At 43.8% G+C, this 21,075-nt stretch overlaps 1 protein-coding gene and 1 long non-coding RNA gene across 4 annotated transcripts; one reads left to right on the top strand and one right to left on the bottom strand.

Moving 5' to 3' along the window:
- Positions 1-5,699: 5,699 nt before the first annotated feature.
- On the bottom strand, positions 5,700-7,563 carry LOC112543110 (uncharacterized). 2 transcript variants are annotated; one of them, XR_015798048.1, is made up of 3 exons: positions 7,389-7,563; positions 6,865-7,078; positions 5,700-6,127 (listed from the first exon to the last, which is right to left on the bottom strand). It is a non-coding gene; the product is annotated as an uncharacterized LOC112543110 (long non-coding RNA). The 2 variants fall into 2 exon arrangements; XR_015798049.1 differs by lacking the exon at positions 7,389-7,563 and adding an exon at positions 7,208-7,381.
- A 12-nt stretch (positions 7,564-7,575) lies between these two features.
- On the top strand, positions 7,576-16,975 carry LOC103065217 (zinc finger protein 202-like). 2 transcript variants are annotated; one of them, XM_007444790.4, is made up of 7 exons: positions 7,576-7,734; positions 9,080-9,661; positions 9,920-10,034; positions 10,176-10,228; positions 10,994-11,120; positions 12,117-14,216; positions 15,091-15,259. In XM_007444790.4, the coding sequence occupies exons 2-7, from the start codon at positions 9,266-9,268 to the stop codon at positions 15,117-15,119; spliced, it is 2,820 nt and encodes a 939-aa protein (XP_007444852.4). In that variant the 5' UTR covers positions 7,576-7,734; positions 9,080-9,265; the 3' UTR covers positions 15,120-15,259. The 2 variants fall into 2 exon arrangements, with proteins under 2 accessions (XP_007444852.4, XP_088007386.1); XM_088151260.1 differs by lacking the exons at positions 12,117-14,216; positions 15,091-15,259 and adding an exon at positions 16,789-16,975.
- Positions 16,976-21,075: the final 4,100 nt, after the last annotated feature.

The raw sequence follows: 21,075 nt of genomic DNA on the forward strand, positions 1-21,075 counted from the left end.
GGGCCACCCAAGACGGACAGGTCATGACAGAGAGTTCTGACAAAATGTGGTCCACTGGAGAAGGAAATGGCAATCCACATCCAGTATCCTTGCCAAGAAAACCCCATGGACAATGTCAAAAGGCTAAAAGATATGACGCCGGAAGATGAGCCCCTCAGGTCGGAAGGTGTCCAATATGCTACTGGGGAAGAGCGGAGGGCAATTCCAAGTAGCTCCAGAAAGAGGGAAGCGGCTGGGCCAAAGCCGAAAGGACGTTCAGCTGTGGATGTATCTGGAAGCGAAAAGAAGGTCCGATGCTGTAAAGAACAATATTGTATAGGTACCTGGAATGTAAGATCTATGAACCAAGGCAAGCTGGATGTGGTCAAACATGAGATGACAAGATTGAATGTCGACATCTTGGGAATCAGCGAACTGAAATGGACGGGAATGGGTGAATTTAATTCGGGTGACCATTATATCTGGCCACTACTGTGGCCAAGAAACCCTTAGAAGAAATGGAGTTGCACTCATAGTGAATAAGAGAGTGGGAAAGGCAGTAATGGGGTACAACCTCAAAAACGACAGAATGATCTCAGTGCGTATCCAAGGCAAACCATTCAACATCACAGTCATCCAAGTCTATGCCCCAACCACTGATGCTGAAGAAGCTGAAGTTGACCGCTTCTATGAAGACCTACAACACCTTCTAGAACTAGCACCAAAAAAAGATGTCCTTTTCATCATAGGGGATTGGAATGCTAAAGTAGGAAGTCAAGGAGTAATCGGAATAACAGGCAAGTTTGGCCTTGGAGTACAAAATGAAGCAGGGCAAAGGCTAATAGAGTTCTGTCAAGAGAACAAGCTAGTCATAGCAAACACTCTTTTCCAACAACACAAGAGACGACTCTACACATGGACATCACCAGATGGTCAATACCGAAACCAGATTGATTATATACTTTGCAGCCAAAGATGGAGAAGCTCTATACAGACAGCAAAAACAAGACCAGGAGCTGACTGTGGCTCAGATCATGAGCTTCTTACTGCAAAATTTAGGCTTAAATTGAAGAATGTAGGGAAAACCACTAGACCACTCAGGTATGACTTAGATCATATACCTTGTGAGTACACAGTGAAGGTGATGAATAGATTTAGAGGATTAGATTTGGTAGACAGAGTGCCTGAAGAAATATGGACGGAGGTCCGTAACATTGTACAGGAGGCAGCAACTAAAACCATCCCAAAGAAAAAGAAATGCAAGAAAGCAAAATGGCTGTCTGATGAGGCTTTACAAATAGCTGTGGAAAGAAGGAATGCGAAAAGCAAGGGTGAAAGGGAAAGATATAAGCAACTGAATGCAGATTTCCAGAGAATAGCCAGGAGAGATAAGAAGGCCTTCTTAAATGAACAATGCAAAGAAATCGAGGAAAACAATAGAATGGGGAAGACTAGAGATCTCTACAAGAAAATTGGAGATATGAAAGGAACGTTTAGTGCAAAGATGGGCATGATAAAGGACAAAAAAGGCAGGGACCTAACAGAAGCAGAAGAGATTAAGAAGAGGTGGCAAGAATACACAGAAGAACTCTACAAGAAAGATCTTAATGTCCCTGATGTCCACGCTGGTGTGATCACTGACCTTGAGCCAGACATCCTAGAGAGTGAAGTCAAGTGGGCCTTAGGAAGCATTGCTAACAACAAAGCTAGTGGAGATGACAGTATTCCAGCTGAGTTATTTAAAATACTAAAAGACGATGGTGTTAAATTGCTGCACTCAATATGCCAGCAAGTTTGGAAAACGCAACAGTGGCCACGGGATTGGAAAAGGTCAGTTTATGTTCCAATTCCGAAGAAGGGCAACGCCAAAGAATGCTCAAACTATCGCACAATTGCACTCATTTCACATGCTAGCAAGGTTATGCTCAAAATCCTACAAGCTAGGCTTCAGCAATACATGAACCGAGAACTACCGGATGTACAAGCTGGGTTTCGAAGAGGCAGAGGAACTAGAGATCAAATCGCCAACATTCGCTGGATCATGGAGAAAGCACGCGAGTTCCAGAAAAATATCTACTTCTGCTTCATTGACTATGCAAAAGCCTTTGATTGTGTGGATCACAACAAACTGTGGCAAATTCTTAAAGAGATGGGAATACCAGACCACCTTACCTGTCTCCTGAGAAATCTGTATGCGGGCCAAGAAGCAACAGTTAGAACCGGTCATGGAACAACCGATTGGTTCAAAATAGGGAAAGGTGTACGACAAGGCTGTATACTGTCACCCTGCTTATTTAACCTATATGCAGAGTACATCATGAGAAATGCCAGGCTGGAAGAATCACAAGCCGGAATTAAGATTGCAGGGAGAATCATCAACAACCTCAGATATGCGGACGATACCACCCTCATGGCAGAAAGCGAAGAAGAACTAAAGAGCCTCTTGATGAGGGTGAAAGAGGAGAGTGCAAAAGCTGGCTTGAAACTCAACATTAAAAAAACTAAGATCATGGCATCTGGACCCATCAATTCCTGGCAAATAGAAGGGGTAGAAATGGAAGCAGTAACAGACTTCATTTATTTGGGCTCCAAGATCACCGCAGATGGAGACTGCAGCCATGAAATTAAAAGACGCTTGCTCCTTGGGAGGAAAGCTATGGCAAGCCTAGATAGCATATTAAAAAGCAGAGACGTCACCTTGCCGACAAAGATCCGCATAGTCAAAGCTATGGTTTTTCCAGTAGTAATGTATGGCTGTGAGAGCTGGACCATAAAAAAGGCCGAGCGCCGAAGAATTGATGCCTTTGAACTGTGGTGCTGGAGAAGACTCTTGAGAGTCCCCTGGACTGCTAGGAGGTCAAACCAGTCAATCTTAAAGGAAATCAACCCTGATTGCTCATTGGAAGGATCGATAATGAAGCTCAAGCTCAGATATTTTGGTCACCTAATGCGAAGAGAGATCTCTTTGGAGAAGACCCTGATGCTGGGAAAGATTGAAGGCAAAAGGAGAAGAGGACGGCAGAGGATGAGATGGTTAGATAGCATCACTGAAGCAATGAGCATGAAACTGAGCAAACTCAGGGAGGCAGTGAAGGACAGGAAGGCCTGGCGCAATATGGTTCATGGGGTCACGAAGAGTCGGACACGACTTAACGACTAAACAACAATTGTTGAAGATATATTTTATGCCTAAATTTTTCTCTTTTGTATATTTTGACATACATATAAAGGTTGATATTTATATTTCTTGTCTTCTCTTAATCTTAACACCCAACATGCTCCCCATTTCCGACTCCTAACTTTCCATGACATCCGTCTGGTTCCGCTTCAAATCAGGAACTCTGGCACGAGACGGTCCCCCCCCCCCACAAAGCCTCCCCTTTTTGTAAGATATTGTATGAGTTGGTCGCACCTAAAGGAAAGGCGAACTGCGGGTTTGCTCCCACTTTCCCACTCTTTAGGGAATGAGACAAGGATGTCCACTTTCAGCCTCACCCTTGAACATCTGCATGGCACCACTGGCCTCCCCCCCACAAGGCCTGGCGGGTGACGGACGCTGCCGGAGGGCTCCAGCTTTGCTTCTGCAGCACCAGGCGGCCCCAGACTGTGGCCACCCAGGAACAGGCTAAGCCTCCTCACCTCCACCCCGTGGAAACCACACACACTCACGGACACACAGGTTGGCCGTGCCAAGGGAAGGGGAGATGGCCGAAGGGGGACGGAGTAACCTCCACAACCCCAAATGCCACTTCCTAAAGACGGAACCGAAGAGAACAGCCTCCTAGTCCTCATGAGGGACGAGTGAATTAGAGACTCTGGGAGGAATACAGTCGGTACCCCAGTTGGGCAAAGGGTCCCTTTCGTGGATGCTCAAGGTCTTGTCCCTCCTTATCTGAAGGCAGGGAAACATTTTCTTCTTGTCTGGGAGAATGTTCTTTAACATGTGGCTGGGCTCACTTGCTCAAGCCACTCGTGGCTCTTGGAGGCAGCTGGTGGCCCTTCTCCTGCTGTGGCCCAGGATGCTCTCCCCTGTGTGGGTGGGTTGGGGGAATCAGAGACGTGTAAAAGAGAACAGTTGGAGGGTGCTTTAGGGTGATCATGCAGCCAACCCCCTGCCAGGATCACAGCACCTGCGCTCTGGAAGACCCTTTCCCCCCCGGGGTTCGTCTGGCTTGCACCTGGCCCTGTTTCAATCAGCCCTCCGAAGCTGGCTCCGTCCCCAGGCCCAGGGCTGGAGGGGTGTGGTGGTCTCGTTCGTAAATCATGGCTGGCGTTTTCTGGAGACTGGGTGAGTTTTTGGCATGTTTTCCCTGCATTTTTCTCACAAGCGACGCAGACCGTACCTGACTGGGGCAGCCTGTATTTCATGAATGAATAAAGAAACAAATGAATAAAAGTCCCCCCCCCACTCCAGCCCCTGTGGAGGGACCCCCAGCCGCAGAGAGTGTTCAGGGTCAGCCGAAATCTGCCTCCTCGTCCTTTGCAGCCTTGGTGCTTCTGCCGGAATAGTCGGACCCCTTCGGGGAGGGCCTGCGTGGGGTGCGTCGGGTGGAGAAGGAGCAGCTCTTTTCCCCATGGGCAGTTGGGGGGCCGCTGGGAGGGCTTGGAATTGGGGATCAGGCACTGCTAGGAATTGGGGATCAGGCGCTGCTCAGAGTTGTCAGAAGGGAGCAGCCTGTCAGCCCTGCAGATGAGTAAATGAAGATCTTGGCTGCTCTCCGCTGGGCACGATCCAGGTTGTCAAGGACACTGACGTTCCTAAAAGTTGCTGTCCAGAACTGGAGCCGATATTCAAGGTGTGCTCTGAACGACGTGGAGCAGAGGCAAAGAAAGATGCCTCTTGATCTCAAAGCTTGACTTCTGTTGATGCAGCCGAGGATTGCATTGGCCTTTTCTGCAGCTACGTCACGCTCTTGGCTGACACTCAGTTTGTGATTTCCTTTGGTTACTTTCTGCGGGTCCTGCTCCCCAGTATGCCCCCCCAACCTCTGAAACACACGCCTTTGATTTTTCCTGTCTGAATGTAGAAATTCTGTTGAAATTCCTCTTGCCAGTCACTGCCCATCGTTCCAGCTTGTCAAGATCGTCCTGAATCTCGAGAGTCTTCCAAGATGCTTGCTATATCTGAGGTGGCTGGGAAAAGCGGGAGAAATGCCTATGGGTTTGGAGAACAATGAACTTGAAAAAAGAAAGTAAGAGGTTGTTCCTTCTATGGAGATTTGTGGATTATCATTCTGGGTGCGCATTTCTAGCAGTGGCTCAGTCGAGAGAAAATGTATATTTAGTACAGGTAATCCTTTTTAGTGACTGCCTCATACAGCAACCGTTCAGTTACGATGATGAAAAAGTAACTTTGCGATCAATCTTTGTATTTACAACCTTTGCAGGTCTGTAAAGCAAAGGAAACCTGAAGTAAGATCATAAGCAGAGTTGGTTTCACTTAGTGACCGCTTTGCTTAACAACTGAGTTGCCAGTCCCAATTGTGGTTGCTAAGGGAGGATTACCTGTATGTCTGAACTGGTAGCTTGGGATCTGGCCTGGGGAGTGAGCAAACCATGAGGGACTGTGGAGTGGGGACTTTCCTACCCATTTACTGTACCAAAGACATGAATGGAGGGGAACAGTGGAAGAATTGCTTCAAATATATCCTCTGGAATAGCACTAGAACAACTTGTCTTAAAACATGTTGTATTATTCACCTCAGCCAACTCAGATAGGAAGAATTCAAACAGACTGTTGTTTATTATTTTAAATTCCATTTTGAGTTTGCCAGATGAAGGTCTCTCATCTGCAGCTCTTCCTGCTCCTTCTGCTCCTCTGCTTGGCTCAGGAGGAATCCTTCAGCCAGGGCCACCGCCTGGGAGCTGGTCTCCGGTCCACACTCCTGGACCCAGCTCTCCATCTACAAGGGCAGGACAGCCAGAAACTGCTCCAGGATCACCTTTCAGCTTTCATGTGTCTTTTAGCCTCCATTTTCTCTCTGCCCTCTAACACAGCTCCAGTGGGGTCAAAAAATTCCCTGGATCTTTTCAAGTGCACAAAGAGGCCCTGGATGAGTTTCACCAGGCCATTCAGTCCTCCTTGCTTCAGTTATTTTTGACTTTGGACTCCAGAGAAGGAGACACAAGAGGTTTCCAGCTTACAAATCTGAGGTAGGAAAGAAAACAAAGTTAGGGAATTACAGAGACTCTGCAGAAGAAGGTTTTAACTCTTTAATGCCCACAAGAAAAAGTCAGATTTTTCTGAGCTGGCATGTTAGGAAAGAGTAAAGCGGCATTTGCATTAAGCAGACAGCTGGATCTGTGTGCTGTTGAGACTGTCAAGATCAACTTCCATCATGGACTCAGAACACTGAAAAAATACATTTAGGAGGGTTTAAATTTCTTTTTCCTCACAGGAAAAAAAACACCAGTGTCTGCTTTTTAAGAGACTAGATCCACAGTGACAATCTCACAGAAAGGCAGAATTCACACAAAATGCCCAAACACGGATTAGTTAACAGATGTCTGTGTTTGCATAATATGCCGTTCTGAAACAAACCAATCAGGTTATGACTTAACGTGATGCCCTGGTTGGGTTCCCACGACACAATGAACCAGAAGCTGGGCAAATACAGCCACAATCCCATTGGCCTCTCCATTCCTGCAAAACTGGTTTATTTCCCCGCTCACGTTTTGCAATTGTCAGCCTTCCCAGGTATACCAGACAAGAAACAGGCCAGACGAGCTACTTTTACTTTATCGTAGGCCCACATTAACAGAATCTTGCAAGTCTGAAAGTACACCTCTCTTGCCGTTTCCTTTACAGCCTGAGAAGTTAGGGAGGGTCCCTTCTGACCCTCCTTCTCCGCCCATTATGCAGCTGTGGGCTGCACCCCCTCTTACCTGATTGTCCCCTGGGCAACATCTCTTCGCCCTGTTTCTCGAGGTGTCTCTCACACAGCATTACAGCAACGCACACCTCGCCCTCTCCTCCCACTCAGAGGCTTTCCCAGGAAATAGGGGTGGGGGATGAATGGCTCCCCTTGTCGGCTCCTGGAGATCCTCCTGGCAGCCTGGCTGGTCTGGCACTTTGCTCTGCCCTCTCCTTGCCATATGCCTGCAAAGGAGCAGCAGGGGAACATGGGGCTAGGGACTCCTAGGACTCAGAAGCACTGGACGAGCGCTTGGCCTCTCTCTCCCCCCTCCACTTTTGCTTCCCTTCCCACCAGAAGAGCCCCCCGCTCACTATACAGAGTCCCAACTGGATTCCCATCTCTGCAGGACCTTCCTTCAGCCTTTTTGCTTTCTGGGGACTCAAATGTAGGGGTCAAGGAGAGGGAATGCAGAGTCCTAGAGAGGCAAGGTGCTCAGAGATGTCACGCGCTCTTTTGCTCCTTCGGAAAAATCCCAGTGTGCAACCCACCCACCCGCAGCAAAATTGGAGGCACATGCTCAGTTCTCTTCTAAAGCTGGAAGGCTGCCTGTCAACCAGCAGGCCTGCTGGGGAATTCTGGGAGCTGAAGTCCATACTCCTTAAAGTTGCTGAGGTTGAGAAGCACTGGCATAAAGAACGCTCTCCACCACATGGAAGCTGCTTCAGAAGGGAACTGAGCATGCGCCGATATTTTTGCTAGGAGAAGCTGTGTTGCCCTCTGGAGTTCTCTGGCCACTCTAGGATATCGCACTCGGTCGCCGTAACCCTTTGAGCTCTGCAGAAGGCAAAGAGGTTGCAGGAGCCTTGCAGGGATGGAGGTCCGGACGGGACTCTGTTCAGTGAGTGGGGAGCTTTTCTCGGGGGAAGGGAAGCCAAGGGGTCTCCTGGGGGGGGAGGGGAGGGAAACAGGCAACGTCATCATCCAGGTTCAGGCTTCTCAGTCTTGGGGGGCAGTTCCTGGCCCCATGTTCCCCTGCCGCCCCTGTGCCTGCACGAGCCAGGCAGGGGGGAAGGGAAAGCGCCAGCCCAGCCAAGTTGCCCCCAGGAAAAAGTCCAGGATCCCTAGGAAGGCGGAGGGGATCTAGGGGAGCCCTTCACCCCCCCCCCCCCATTTCCTGGCTAAAGCATCTGAGTGGGGGGAGAAGGAGGTTTTTGCCTTGCAAATCTGCAGCAGGGAACAATAAATGTTTACAGCACAGGCGGTGCAATGTGGCTGCATTCACACAACCACACTGCCAAACTGAGCTGAACTTTGGTTGGGTCATGTGTGGCTCAGCCAGTTTGGGAGAGCACTGCAGGGTCTTCGGAGGCTCCGAGAAGCAAGGCGTGATGTGGTTGATTTCATGGGGACCCAGAGAATCTGGTTTGGGGTTCACGGGTTGTGTGAACCCTCCCTGCGTAGGAGAGCGTGAAGGTAGTTTGGGCTCTTAAAAAGCCAAGCTGTGTGGTGTGTTGACTGGGAGGGGGAAACCCCCCAAATTTGTTTGTTTATTGGTTTATTAAAACCTTTAAACTGCCCAGTAGATGAAGCTCTCAAACGAGTGCATTTATTCAAGGTTTCCTGTCTTGTCCAGGAGCGATTCAATATCTAGGGATGACAATTCCCGGAAAATATCTAGTTCTGTAGATAAGAATACTTCAATTATATTATCCAGATGAAAAGGGTTGGTAAAATGTGGATGAAAATAGTCATCACTTGGTGAGAAACTGTAGCGTGAGTGTGATAACAATTAATCTTGCAACAAGGCTGATTCAGGTATTAGGAGCAAGCCGGTGTCAATACATCAGACAACAACATCCGCCTATCCCAGATCCTTGGGAAGGACTTGAAAGGTGGATAAAAATGCCAAATCCAGTCTGAACATCTGGCTGGCTGTGCGACCAACCATAATAATAACTATCTGCCTAATGCAGTTCCTGCTGTCTCTTCCCAAATATCTGCCAGCTCAGAAAAATCTTTCTTTATGTTGACTTTTCCTTCAGGGTGTTACATGGTTAAATTACACTATAATTCCATTTGTGTAAATGTGTTTTTCTTTTTATAAATTGTAATTATGTATTTATTTGTTTTAATTTGATGTAAACTGCCCAGAGTCCCCCATTGTGGGGAGATGGGCAGGGATAAGTCTACTAAATAAATAAATGAATAAATAATTCCAGAATTTATTTTCTTTTCCATCTCAGCTGTATAAGTTGGAAGCATCTTATATCTCTTTGTCTGGAAACCACATTATCTGATAAGCAAAGAGGGCTGAAGACAGAAGCTTGTCCAGGGCTTCTTGCAATTCAGGTCTTCTGAATGAAAAGATCTTTCGATATCCAGAAGATCCCTTGTCCCCATTTGGAGCTGTGTAGGAAAAGAGAGAAGAAATGGACACACAATACCCAGCAGGCAAGGGACCTGGGAAAGAAAGATGTATGGAAACCCAGACAGGAACCGGGCAGAAGACCCTGGAGGAGAAAACCATCAGTTCAGAGGTCCAGCGCAGGCTCTTCAGGAGCGTCCATTACCAAGAGGCCAGGCCCCCCCGAGGGATTTGCAACCATCTTCACCACCTCTGCCATGAGTGGCTGCAGCCAGAAAGACACACGAAAGCTGAAATGCTGGATTTGGTGATCCTGGAGCAGTTCCTGGCCCTTCTGCCACCAGAGATGGCGAGCTGGGTCCATGAATGTGGGGCAGAGACCAGCTCGCAGGCGGTTGCCCTGGCCGAAGGCTTCCTCCTGAGCCAGGCAGAGGAGCAGAAGGAGCAGATCAAGTTGTGGGTGAGAGAACTTCATTCTGGGAATTCTAAATGAGTCTTTAATGTTATAAACAATGTTTCAATTTTCTGGAATTAATGATAGAAGGGTGTGTTTATATGTTGCTTGTTCCATTGCTGATGTCTACTGTAGCTGGGTAATTGTTCTATTACCCTCTCCTGGACAGAGGCATCTGTGATGTTATGAGTAGAGAATGAGAATCCAACTATTCTCATGTTCTGTTCCCATAATTCCCTTTCTCTGCTCCTTCTGGTACTTCAGGCCCCAGAGGTAGTGACTGAACATCCTGAGGCAGGCAGAAATCCAGCAAACCCCTCTCAGCAGCAGCTTTTCCGAGGGATCTCTCAAGATGATCCAAGTCAGGACGCTTCAAGAGGTAAAAGAAGGAAGGTGTGAAGTTCTCTGGGTCCACTTGTTTATAGTGTCTCTCCATGTTTTATTAATTATGCTTCTAAAAATTCTTCCATCACTTTTGTCTCTCTCACATGGAGTCACACGTTGTCGTTGGTATTTGTAGGACTGTCTCCTTTTTCGGGTGGACCAGAAAGAGCAGCTGAAACTCCAGCTCAAGTAAGAGGAGAAACATCAGAGGCGTCCTATGTTCTTCTGGGGCTCGATGTATAATATTGGAGTTCAGAATGGGGAAATTTGGGTTCAAGTCACCGATCAGGCATACTCAGTCTTAATTAATTAATTAAATTTATATGCTACCTATCTCCCCCAGAGGGTGACTCTGGGCAGCTCACAATAAAAATCCAGAGCAGTAAAAACAAAGGAAATATAAAAAGTAGATAATAACAATTCTATATAAAAGACTATATACAATTCAGGATAATGGGAGGAGCAGTATTGGTTATCCCAACAGCCAATTCCAACAATGTGAGCCCCCATCAGGCCATCTGGCACAGCTGTGTTTCCACACTTTTCCAGAAGGCCAGGAGAATGGGGGCAGATTGCACCTCAGATGGTAGAGGTGGTAGCTTAGCCTACATCTCAAGTTTCTGCACTGAGAGATTCCTATGCAGAAAATTAATTCATTTTTTCCAAACACTTCAGAACTTCCTCTATTTATACAGATGACATGCGGAAATTGGCTGAGTGTCATCTGCATATTGATGGTCCCCACACAAATCCCTCTCAGCACTTTCATGAAAGATAAGACTATTGGCTAAAATGTCAGAACCGCCCCCCCCCAAAAAACCTCTTTCTTCTGCAAACGCCAGAAAAATAGCTGGTGTGTTGAAGGCCCTCTTCTGGGATTTGTGAAGTATGGAAGAAAACATGCAAGTCCTTATTCCTTCTCTGACAATAAGGAAACCATTCTTCTTTTTTCAGGATTTCCTGTCCTTCGAGGAGCTGGCTGTGTATTTCTCCAAGGAGGAGTGGTCTCAGCTAGATCCTAACCAGAAAGCCTTGCATGGAGAAGTCATGCTGGAAATCTCAAGGAACGTGGCCTTTCTGAGTAAGGGCTCCTCTTCTGCATTCAGATACTTAGAGAGAGCATTTAGTGGCCATATGTAGCCACCTCTTTCATACTAAACAATTGCCATAGACCTTCTCTCTTAGCTGGGAGGAGTAGAAAATCTGATCTCCTCCAGCTCCAGTTAAGGGAAAATGTTAGTAGTATTTCCTAAGATGTATCATGTAACTATTTCTTGTCTGATATTTCAGATGGTTTTCCTTAATTAATTTTTTCCTTTCTTTTTAATCTCATCAATAACAGATTATCATCCTGGCTTTAGATCCCAGTGATATTAATCTGACATTAAATCACATTGACCACTCCTTGACATGGGCCAGATGCATCTGTTTGTCTAATGAACCACTGGTACTTTCTCAACCTGTTGGATTCATGCCCCTCTTTCCTTTCCTTTGTCACTTTTCCTCTATAATTGTAAATGTTGGCATTATGCAACAGTGTTTCTCTGTGCAAAGATATGATTTTGAGCTAATAAATCAACTAATGTAATTCTTTTTCCAACAACCATATGGCTGTCCCAAAAGGAGTGGAAATAGCAAATGGGAGGTAGCCTAGAATAAGTAGGAAAGAATAGAATAGAATTTGGATATATTAAGATCTTCCTTCCATTCAAATCACCTTATTGGCACTGCTAGAATAAAATTTACAAACTTGCTTCTTGTTATTTCTCACTACCTAACTCCTCTAGTGATTTGATAAGAACCTATATAGAGAAAGAAAAAAAGGCAACAGGTTTCTCCTGCTCAGAAAACAGAAAACATTCCTTTCTAGTCCATGATATTTTAGACATATGGATTTGATCATAACCCACATAGAAGCCTTAGAATTTTTTTTATGTTAGTGAACAGAACAGCCTTTAAAACTACCAGAGTCTTTAAGAAGATATCAAAAAATTCACAGTTGCTTCCTATAGTTTGTTTTTTATTAATTTCTCCAGTCTTGACACATTTTTCATTCTTTTTTTTCCTTTTTCTCAAGCTGTTAATGGGCAGCACAATGAAAATGACAGGGAACCATGCCAAACAATCAGTCAGAAAGAGGGAAAAGAGAAGATTCAAATGGAACAAAAGAGCCCTGGAAAAAAACAATCAAAAAGTGGGGGAAAGAAAAGCTTGATTTTTCAGTGCGCTCAAGTTCAAGGCTTTCTTGCCCAACAAGATCACAAAGGAAAAGGAAGGAAAAATGTCAACATATTCAAGGACAAATTTGATTCCAGTAAAGATTACAGAACTCACATTAAAGGAGAGGAGTATCTATATCAGGAGGATGAACCCTCCTACACTTTAACTCTTTCTTCATGTGAAAGAATCAAGATGGGAGAGAAACCATACAGAGGCCTAGAATATGGAAAACCCTTCAGCAGAGGCACTTCTCTGACAGGCCATAAAAGAATCCGCATGGGGAAGAAACCGTATCAATGCATGGAGTGTGGAAAAAGTTTCCATGAAAATAAGCATCTTACTATTCATAAAAGAATTCACACAGGGGAGAAACCATACAAGTGCATGGAGTGTGGAAAGAGTTTCCGTGAAAATAAGCGTTTTACTATTCATAAAAGAATTCACACAGGGGAGAAACCATACAAGTGTGTGGAGTGTGGAAAGAGTTTCCGTGAAAAAAGATGTCTTACTATTCATAAGAGAATTCACACGGAGAAACCATACATGTGTGTGGAGTGTGGGAAAAATTTCTGTGACAATGGATCTCTTACTTCCCATATCAGAATCCACTTGGGAGAGAAACCATATAAATGCATGGAGTGTGGCAAGAGCTTCAGAAGAAGGAGTCACCTCATTTCCCATAACACAATCCACACAGGGGAGAAGCCATATAAATGCAAGGACTGTGGAAAGAGCTTCCGTGGAAATACGTCTCTTATTATTCATAAAAGGATCCATACAGGGGAGAAGCCATATAAATGCAAGGACTGTGGAAAGAGCTTCCGTGAAAATAAATCTCTTACTATTCATAAAAAAACCCACACAGGGGAGAAACCATATCAATGCCTGGAGTGTGGAAGCAGCTTTTGGAGGAGCAGTTCCCTTTCTTTCCATAAGAGTATTCACACAGGGGAGAAACCATACAAGTGTGTGGAGTGTGGAAAGAGTTTCTCTGAAAATAGGTGTCTTACTATTCATAAGAGAATTCACACTGGGGAGAAACCATACAAGTGTGTGGAGTGTGGAAAGAGTTTCCGTGAAAACAGGTGTCTTACTGTTCATAAGAGAATTCACACAGGAGAGAAACCATGCAAGTGTTTGGAATGTGGAAAGAGTTTCCGTGACAAGGGATCTCTTGCTTCCCATATCAGAATGCACTTGGGAGAGAAACCGTATAAATGCATGGAGTGTGGCAAAAGCTTCAATAGCAGGAGTCAGCTTGTTTCCCATAACACAATCCACACAGGGGAAAAGCCGTATAAATGCAAGGACTGTGGCAAAAGCTTCCGTGGAAATTCGTCTCTTATTATTCATAAAAGGATCCATACAGGGGAGAAGCCATATAAATGCAAGGACTGTGGAAAGAGCTTCCGTGAAAATAAGTCTCTTACTATTCATAAAAGAACCCACACAGGGGAGAAACCATACAAGTGTGTTGAGTGTGGAAAGCATTTCCGTGAAAATAAGTGTCTTACTATTCATAAAAGAATTCACACAGGGGAAAAACCATACAAGTGCATAGATTGTGGAAAGAATTTCCGTGACAATAGATCTCTTACTATTCATAAAAGGACCCACACAGGGGAGAAACCATATCAATGCATGGAGTGTGGAAGTAATTTTCGGAGGAGCAGTCACCTTTCTTCCCATAAGAGTATTCACACAGGGGAGAAACCATACAAGTGTGTGGAGTGTGGAAAGAGTTTCCGGGAAAATAGGTGTCTTACTATTCATAAAAGAATTCACACAGGGGAAAAACCATACAAGTGCATGGAGTGTGGAAAGAGTTTCCGTGGGAATGGATCTCTTACTTCCCATAAAAGGATCCACACAGGGGAGAAGCCATTTGAATGTATTGAATGCGGAAAGAACTTCCATTGGAAGAGTCAACTAATCTCCCATTCAAGAATCCACTCAGGTAAAAACCCATATAAATGTCACACTGACTTGGCTCAGTCCATACATATGATATCTTCCTTATGTTGAATTAGAAAAGTCACTTTCTCTACAAATTTTGCCTGCTTTAGTCCTGATACTAACTAAGGCCAGATAGGAACAGCCACAGCAAGCAAGGAAAGCAGTATAAAATAGACTAATGCTGTTTAATTTGATATAAGTGGCTTTTTGAAGGTTCTTTCATTTTAAGGTCCCAATATTGTTGCATGTCAGTAAGAGAAAGTTTGCTTAGGATTTCCACTTTTGCTTCAAAATCCAAGGGACGCAAAACTGTAAGCTTCTGAAAGCCTATATCATGCCAGCTTATGAATGTTTTGTTCAGTAATGTTATATATTACTCTGCTTTTATAAGTGAGTTTGCTCCCTTGCTCCCAGTTTGCTAGTTGCTTCCACATGATGTTAGCTCAAGGAGGGATTTGTCCAGGCAGACATTTAAGAGGTGCATCTTACTCTGTCATTAAAAGGATCTGCATCCCCTGATACACCTCTACAAGATAGAGCTTTAGTAACATTTCTTCCGATACAGGAAATATGTAGGTAGAAATTCAACAGATCCGCAGTCCCTTTCCGTGGTGTGATGTTTCCTTCCTTGACCTAATCCCGTTAGGATTCTGTTTTATCTCTCATTGTTTTTGTAGGACAGGAGAAAGAAAACACTCATCTATTTTTATAAAATGTTGGAAATAGCCCAGCAAAGAGATAATGCTTTTGTGCGAGATAATAAGATAACTTAAGAAGAAAGGGGGAAGAAGATCTTGGTGATGGTGAATTGAAAAAGGGAATGTAGAAGGTTTGTGCCTTCAGTTTCTCATGACTTACTTTCTTTTTGTCCCAAGTACGAGATACAGAAGAGAAGGAGAATTGAAATGAATCCAATGCACTGACATCACAATCACAGATGAACTGAGGAAAGAGACATTTGGGGATAACAAAACAAATTAGGAAAACTTCTTCAAGAATGTGAGAGAGAAATCCTGTACTTCTGAATGTGCCACAATCCAGGTCATCGTGACCAACCAGGACCACAAAGGGGAACTGCCTTGTGTGGAAAAAGATTCAAAGATAAATCAGACTTATGTCGATGGTGTAAAATTGAGACTAGGGATAACCAATATGGATACAGAAAACACATAATATTTTTCAGTCAAAGGCTTCCTCTTACTTTATATCAAAGAATCCACACTGGAGAGCAACAGTATGAATGTATAAAGTGTGGGAAGAGCTTCAAAGAAAGAGTGCCTTTTCATAAAAGGAGCCACACTGGCAAGAGGCCCTGTAAAAAGAGGTAGAAAAGGCCTTTTTCAAGCAGTGGGGCTAAATTTTGCCTTTCTGTGGTATGACAAGGGTCAGGGTACAATCTGAATTTGAAATGTTCATATATACCATTAATATTAATGTATTAAATAGACTTGGTATGATTACTTTCTGGTGATATATTGAATGATCTCATTCATCAGGCATATTAGAAATTACAGACCAGGCTTTGGAAGACTTTGCGGGGCCGGACTTGAGTCATGCACTGGCTTGAAGTCATTTTCTGAAAGAGCGCTCAGCAACTGTTCCCAGTAAAACTGGAGAAAGGCAATAGATTTTGTTTTTAACTCCTGGGGTGTCCTGAAGGTATGGTCAAAAAAGTCAAGATGGCAGCCATGATGGCACAATTGAAGTTCCACCTGCATTTTATGTGTGTCACTGGTGGAACTTTTATCATGTTGTTGCAGCCACCATCTTGACTTTTTTCTTACCATACTCTGTAGATGCCCCTGTTAGACCCAACATTTTCAAAATATTTACTAAGGACTTGTGATTGTATATCTGATTTGGCAATGATACAAAAGTGAGCAGGATTGTAATGCTCTAAAGGCAAGCACAGAATTCAAAGACTTCTCAATAGATTGAAGATAATTCCACAATTGTGACAAAATAATCCAATCTGATTTTTTCTTTTTGTTAGTTTTTAAAGATGAAGGATTTTTTTTTCTCTTTCTACATTCTTTCTGGTTCAAACTGTAGAAAAAAACTCTTTTTTCCCCCTTTTCATCCTCATGTACCAATGAGTCTCTTCAAGTAGGTCTGGATTCCTTTTTTATATCTCAATTCTTTTACTTGGAAGTTGCATTTTATTTTTCTCTGAGCCATTTCTTTTCCTTCATAATCTCAAGCTATTTGGGCTGCCTCAAATTCTTCAGCCTCCTCTTTAGTTATTCATATTTTTTGAGAAGAATTTTCAATTCTCCTCTACTTAATCCATAATAAAACATATTTTTTCCTACTCAGGTTAATTAAAAAAGCTTTTCATTCATGCTCCAGTTCTTGGCTGCCATCTCACTTTCTTTCCATGCTTTTTTCAAATAATTCTACTTTTTTCTGGATTCATTCACAGAGATGGGCCTCTTCCAATGTTAATTTCACAACATTATGCATTTTCAGAGGTAATTTTTTTCTGAGGTGAGATATCTAGACCTCTGTTTTTTCAGCAGTTTATGCAATTTAATACCTATTTTCTTTTCATTTGTCTCTTTCCTTTTCTCCAGGATCTTATTTTTTCCTACCCCATCGCTTCACACCATGTGGATCACATACACCATCTTAGATCATCATGGCTTCTCCAGTCAACCACATGACCCAACTGGAGTTTTTATTTTCCGCAACTTGATTTCATTCTTTATGCCAGATCCTCTGTGTTCTCTTTGGAATAAATTGTTGCAGGGAGGTGGTGGGTTGTTGGACTTTCAGCCATTTTGGCGAAGATTTTGTTCATCCTTGATGCCCCACCAAGTTCTGGCAGCTATGGATCATCCGGAGCTCATATTTTTAAAGGGAATAGTTTTTCTTCTGCACTTCAGATCTTGGTTTAATTTTGACCAGATTCCAGACCCTTCAGATTTTTCATTTCCTTAACATGTTGGTGTTGGAATTTCTACTCCTTGACAGACATATTTTTGCTCCTGTGTTACATTCTGTGAGGAAAGAGACTGAATTATTCATTTCTCCTGTGTAATTCCACCTCAGTTTAAATTCAAGACAATTTAGAAATTAAGAACCTCTTTTATTCAGTTGGATCTTGCTCAATGTTTTAAAAGATTGAAATTCCAAAAAATGTATTGGTTGACTTTAATGTACCCATGATTTTTGATAAAACATATTGCCACAATGCTTATGTAAACAATGAAATCTCACTATTCCTTGTAAAAGAAAGATTCACTATTTTGGCCTGTTGTATACCAAATTTTATCAGAGACTATTCCAAGCCAAGTCATAGACCAAATCTTATCATCCTGAAGGGCATTATTTTGATATACAATTTTATATTCTATATATACACAATTTTATATTTTATATATATACAATATATATGCTTCACATAATGTATAACCATACCTGTAACAGTACACTCTATTTTATTTCTAAAGGGTTAACTTGCTTTTGTTTTGTAAAGAGCACTGGTTTCTTCCCCCCCCCCCATCTCTTTGCTGAATGCCCGATTATCTTCGAATAAGCAGTTAGCTGAGTACAAGCTGTTTATTGTACCAAGCTTGCAACAGTTGTGGGGCCCTACATTCTAGAGAGAGATAAGAAAAATCTTGTATGCCATTCCCTTGGTAACCAGAAGAAAAAGTTACAGTTAAGTTTACCTTCCTAAGAATCACCTTTCACTTGCTCAGACCGTCCCAAAAATCCCTTGTATGGGTATGAGGGGATGTACTATCTGATTACAGATTTAAATGTCTATAAAGCCTCTGATGTTTGTTTTGTGAGGTGTGATTTCATCAACATCTTTTGTTAATGTGTTGATTGGGGTCACCCAGCTGTGTCTTGATCAAAATACATCTGCTATTCATCAGAAGTCTCATCTCAAGTCTTCTTATTGGCATTTTATTGAAACTTGGGAAATAAAAGTGCCATACATTTTTGGCGAGCCAGCCAGGAGTCCCAAAGGTAGGGATTCCTTGGGGAGGCTGCTTTAAGCCCCCTTCATTGCCTTCATAACAGCAGACGGAGGAAATCGACAGAGACCATTCATCAATGTCAAGTGCGCGCCTGGGAAGTTTTCCAGTGACCTTGTGCTGGTCGTTGTCAGCAGACTCCGCTCCTGCTGAGCCTGAACGCAGAAAAAAAAAATTGAGACTTCTCCCATCCGTTGTATAAAGGCGGATTTGGGCAGGGTGAGTATGCTTTTATTAGGTGGGGAGTGGTGCCTTGTGAGTGCGTGAATGAGACGTGGAAAACTTCCACTAGGGATCTCTGCCCACGAAGTGAGTGCAGTATGTGTGATTGTTGGAATATATTGTCCTAGAGGAGGATTCCAAGGTAGGAGGGTGCACCATTACATGGAAAAGGATTTCACATTAGGGAGGGTACTCTGGCCAGACCCCGAGCTGATTGAAGGAAAAATCAGCCCGAGAAATTCCTAGAAATCCCGAGCTGAGGCCCTGCGTCGAGGGAAAGACGAACAGGGAGGAAGCAGCCCGAGAAATTTTCCGGTGCAGCTCTTTCTCAAAGAATCCCGAGTTGAAGGAAAAACCCGAGAAATCCTCTAGGCAGCACGCACCATAACTCACGTCAATAGAAGGCTTAAAAAAAAAAAAGAAAAGGAAAAAGAAAAGAAAAAGAAGAAAATCCACTAGGTGGCACTATGGGGAATAGCAACAGCCGCCTGAGTGAAACAGCAAGGAAGGAAACGGTGGCAGAAAGCTTTAAGCCAGTAAAAAAAGCCCTCAGCCACTGGAGTGTGTTATCAAGCACTGGGATATTTTAAAACCCAGAGTTGCAATGAAATTGAGTTTTAAAAAGAATAAACTAAAAACTTTTTGTGAACTCGTTTGGCCACATTATTATATTGGCCCAAATGTAGGATTTTGGTCACCAGAAGGTGTCAGGATCTACGCAAACCAGATTCTTCAATTGTTTTAATATGCTTTAATTACTAATTATACTTTTGCTTTAATTGCTAATCATAGATCAATAGTGTAATGCTGGGAATGTTATTCTAACCGTTTGCTTTTTGCTTTTAGTAAATCTGTTAACGGCAAAGCCACTTGTGCAAAGTTTGGAATGAATTGGCGATAAAAATTGGCAAAGCCCAAGAAACTTTGCAATTGCCTTCATGTTTTGGGTTGGGAACGAATAAAGAAATCTGTGATGGAACTCTTTGGACTCCAGAGGATTTACTGAACTTTGGGATTGAGTGTGCAGACTCTGACAGAAGGTACTGTTGATGGAGAGTTCATAAATATTTTTGCCAGCTTTTTGGCTTCAAGTGGCAGAATTGAGGAAGAGATATATGCTAAATTTTTCTTTAACCTCTTCCTTCGCCCAGACATTCAAGTTCTATGTGGGCTGAAAACCAACCCTGTAAAACTTTTTTCCCTGCAACCGAGAGCTGAGCAGGACACAGAAACAAAGCTAAAGCACAAAACGGAGGAGGAGGAGGAATTTCCCCCCCTTATTGTACTCCAACGGCCCCTCCTCCGCCTCCTGCATCAGCTCCTCAGGCATCTCCATCGCCAGCCCCCATGGGCTCTGCTGCTGCAGCAACCCCCGCAGCTGGGACTGCCCCCCCACTGCCTTTAACCTCTGCAGCTGCTGTTCAGCCAGCTTCTCAAGAATCTTTAGTGGCAGCTTTGCAATTGCCAGCGGCTGTGAGTAGCCCTTCACATACCAGGACAGGACTTGTTTACAACACTGACTGTCCTGATATTTTTGTTGCTTCATTACGGGGGCAGGACCCTAATCTCCTTGCCCCTCTTAGACAAGTACCAATGGGCAACCAGTTGGCTTTTATTCACACTCCTTTCACTACCAGTGATTTATTTAACTGGAGAGAAGGATTGCCTCCTTATCGTGAGTCTCCCCAGCAATATGTGGATCTTGTTCAACGCATCATTTGTACTCACAAACCTACCATCCCAGATCTTTTTACTTTGATGTCAGCCTTTTTATCACCAGAAGAGAAGCGTCAAGTACTTAAAGCAGCTACTGAAGCATACACAGCTGCAAGAAATGTGGATGTGCAGGCTGGCCGCCCGCTTGGAGCTTGGCCAGCTGCTGAAGATGTTCTGGTGCCAAGTTATGAGGCTAATCCCAATACTCCAGATGGGGCACTAGTTTTGGAAAGCGTTAGAACTGCTTTCCTTCAGGGACTGCGATTGGGTGTGCCAAAGACAGTGAATTTTTATCGTGTCCACCAAATTGTTCAGGAACCTAAAGAATCCCCTATGGAATTCCTGACATGCCTTAAAGATGGCTATCGCCGTTTCACTGATCTTGACCCAGAAGCCCCTGCCAATGAAGTTATGATTAAAGCTGCTTTCGTTGGCCAAAGTACTCCAGATATTAGGAAAAAACTCCAGAAGTTACCTGCCCCCTCCACCCAAAATTTTGAAACCCTTATCCAGATGGCCTTCACTGTTTATTCTCAGAGAGAGTTAGAGGATGAAAAGAAAGAAGGCAAGAAGATGAGTAAGCAAGCATCTCTTCTTGCACTGGCCATTCGCCCCCAAAGCAAAGGGAGGCAAGACTCTTTTCAAAAGCCAGGTTTTTTCCAAAGGAATCTTCCCTCCCAGAGACGCATACAGAGAGATCAATGTGCAAAATGTGGACAAATTGGCCACTGAAAAAATAAATTCGTGGAATGCCAAGCCTGATGCCCAACCTTCAAGGGCTTACAGAGGCCAAAGAGGACCAACACTGCGAGGCCAAGAACCACAGAGAGGCTAACCGTTCTTTAAAGACTCAGCTTGCCAAGCTTTGTCAAGAGACTCAGTTACCATGGCCTAAAGTGTTGCCCCTTGCTCTAACACGTATCAGAGCTATGCCCA

Source organism: Python bivittatus, unplaced genomic scaffold (assembly GCF_059951505.1).
Source record: "Python bivittatus isolate LINGU-HERP-01145 unplaced genomic scaffold, Pbiv_v1 ctg000650_np1212, whole genome shotgun sequence".
Taxonomy (NCBI): domain Eukaryota; kingdom Metazoa; phylum Chordata; class Lepidosauria; order Squamata; family Pythonidae; genus Python; species Python bivittatus.

What these genes read in the sequence shown, in the direction of transcription:
- LOC103065217 (XM_007444790.4), top strand. Translation starts at nt 9,266, where the DNA reads ATGGACACACAATACCCAGCAGGCAAGGGACCTGGGAAAGAAAGATGT. An exon ending in AAGTCAGGACGCTTCAAGAG is followed by an intron (nt 10,035 to 10,175) that starts GTAAAAGAAGGA and finishes TGGTATTTGTAG; the next exon opens with GACTGTCTCCTTTTTCGGGT. An exon ending in CAGCTGAAACTCCAGCTCAA is followed by an intron (nt 10,229 to 10,993) that starts GTAAGAGGAGAA and finishes TTCTTTTTTCAG; the next exon opens with GATTTCCTGTCCTTCGAGGA.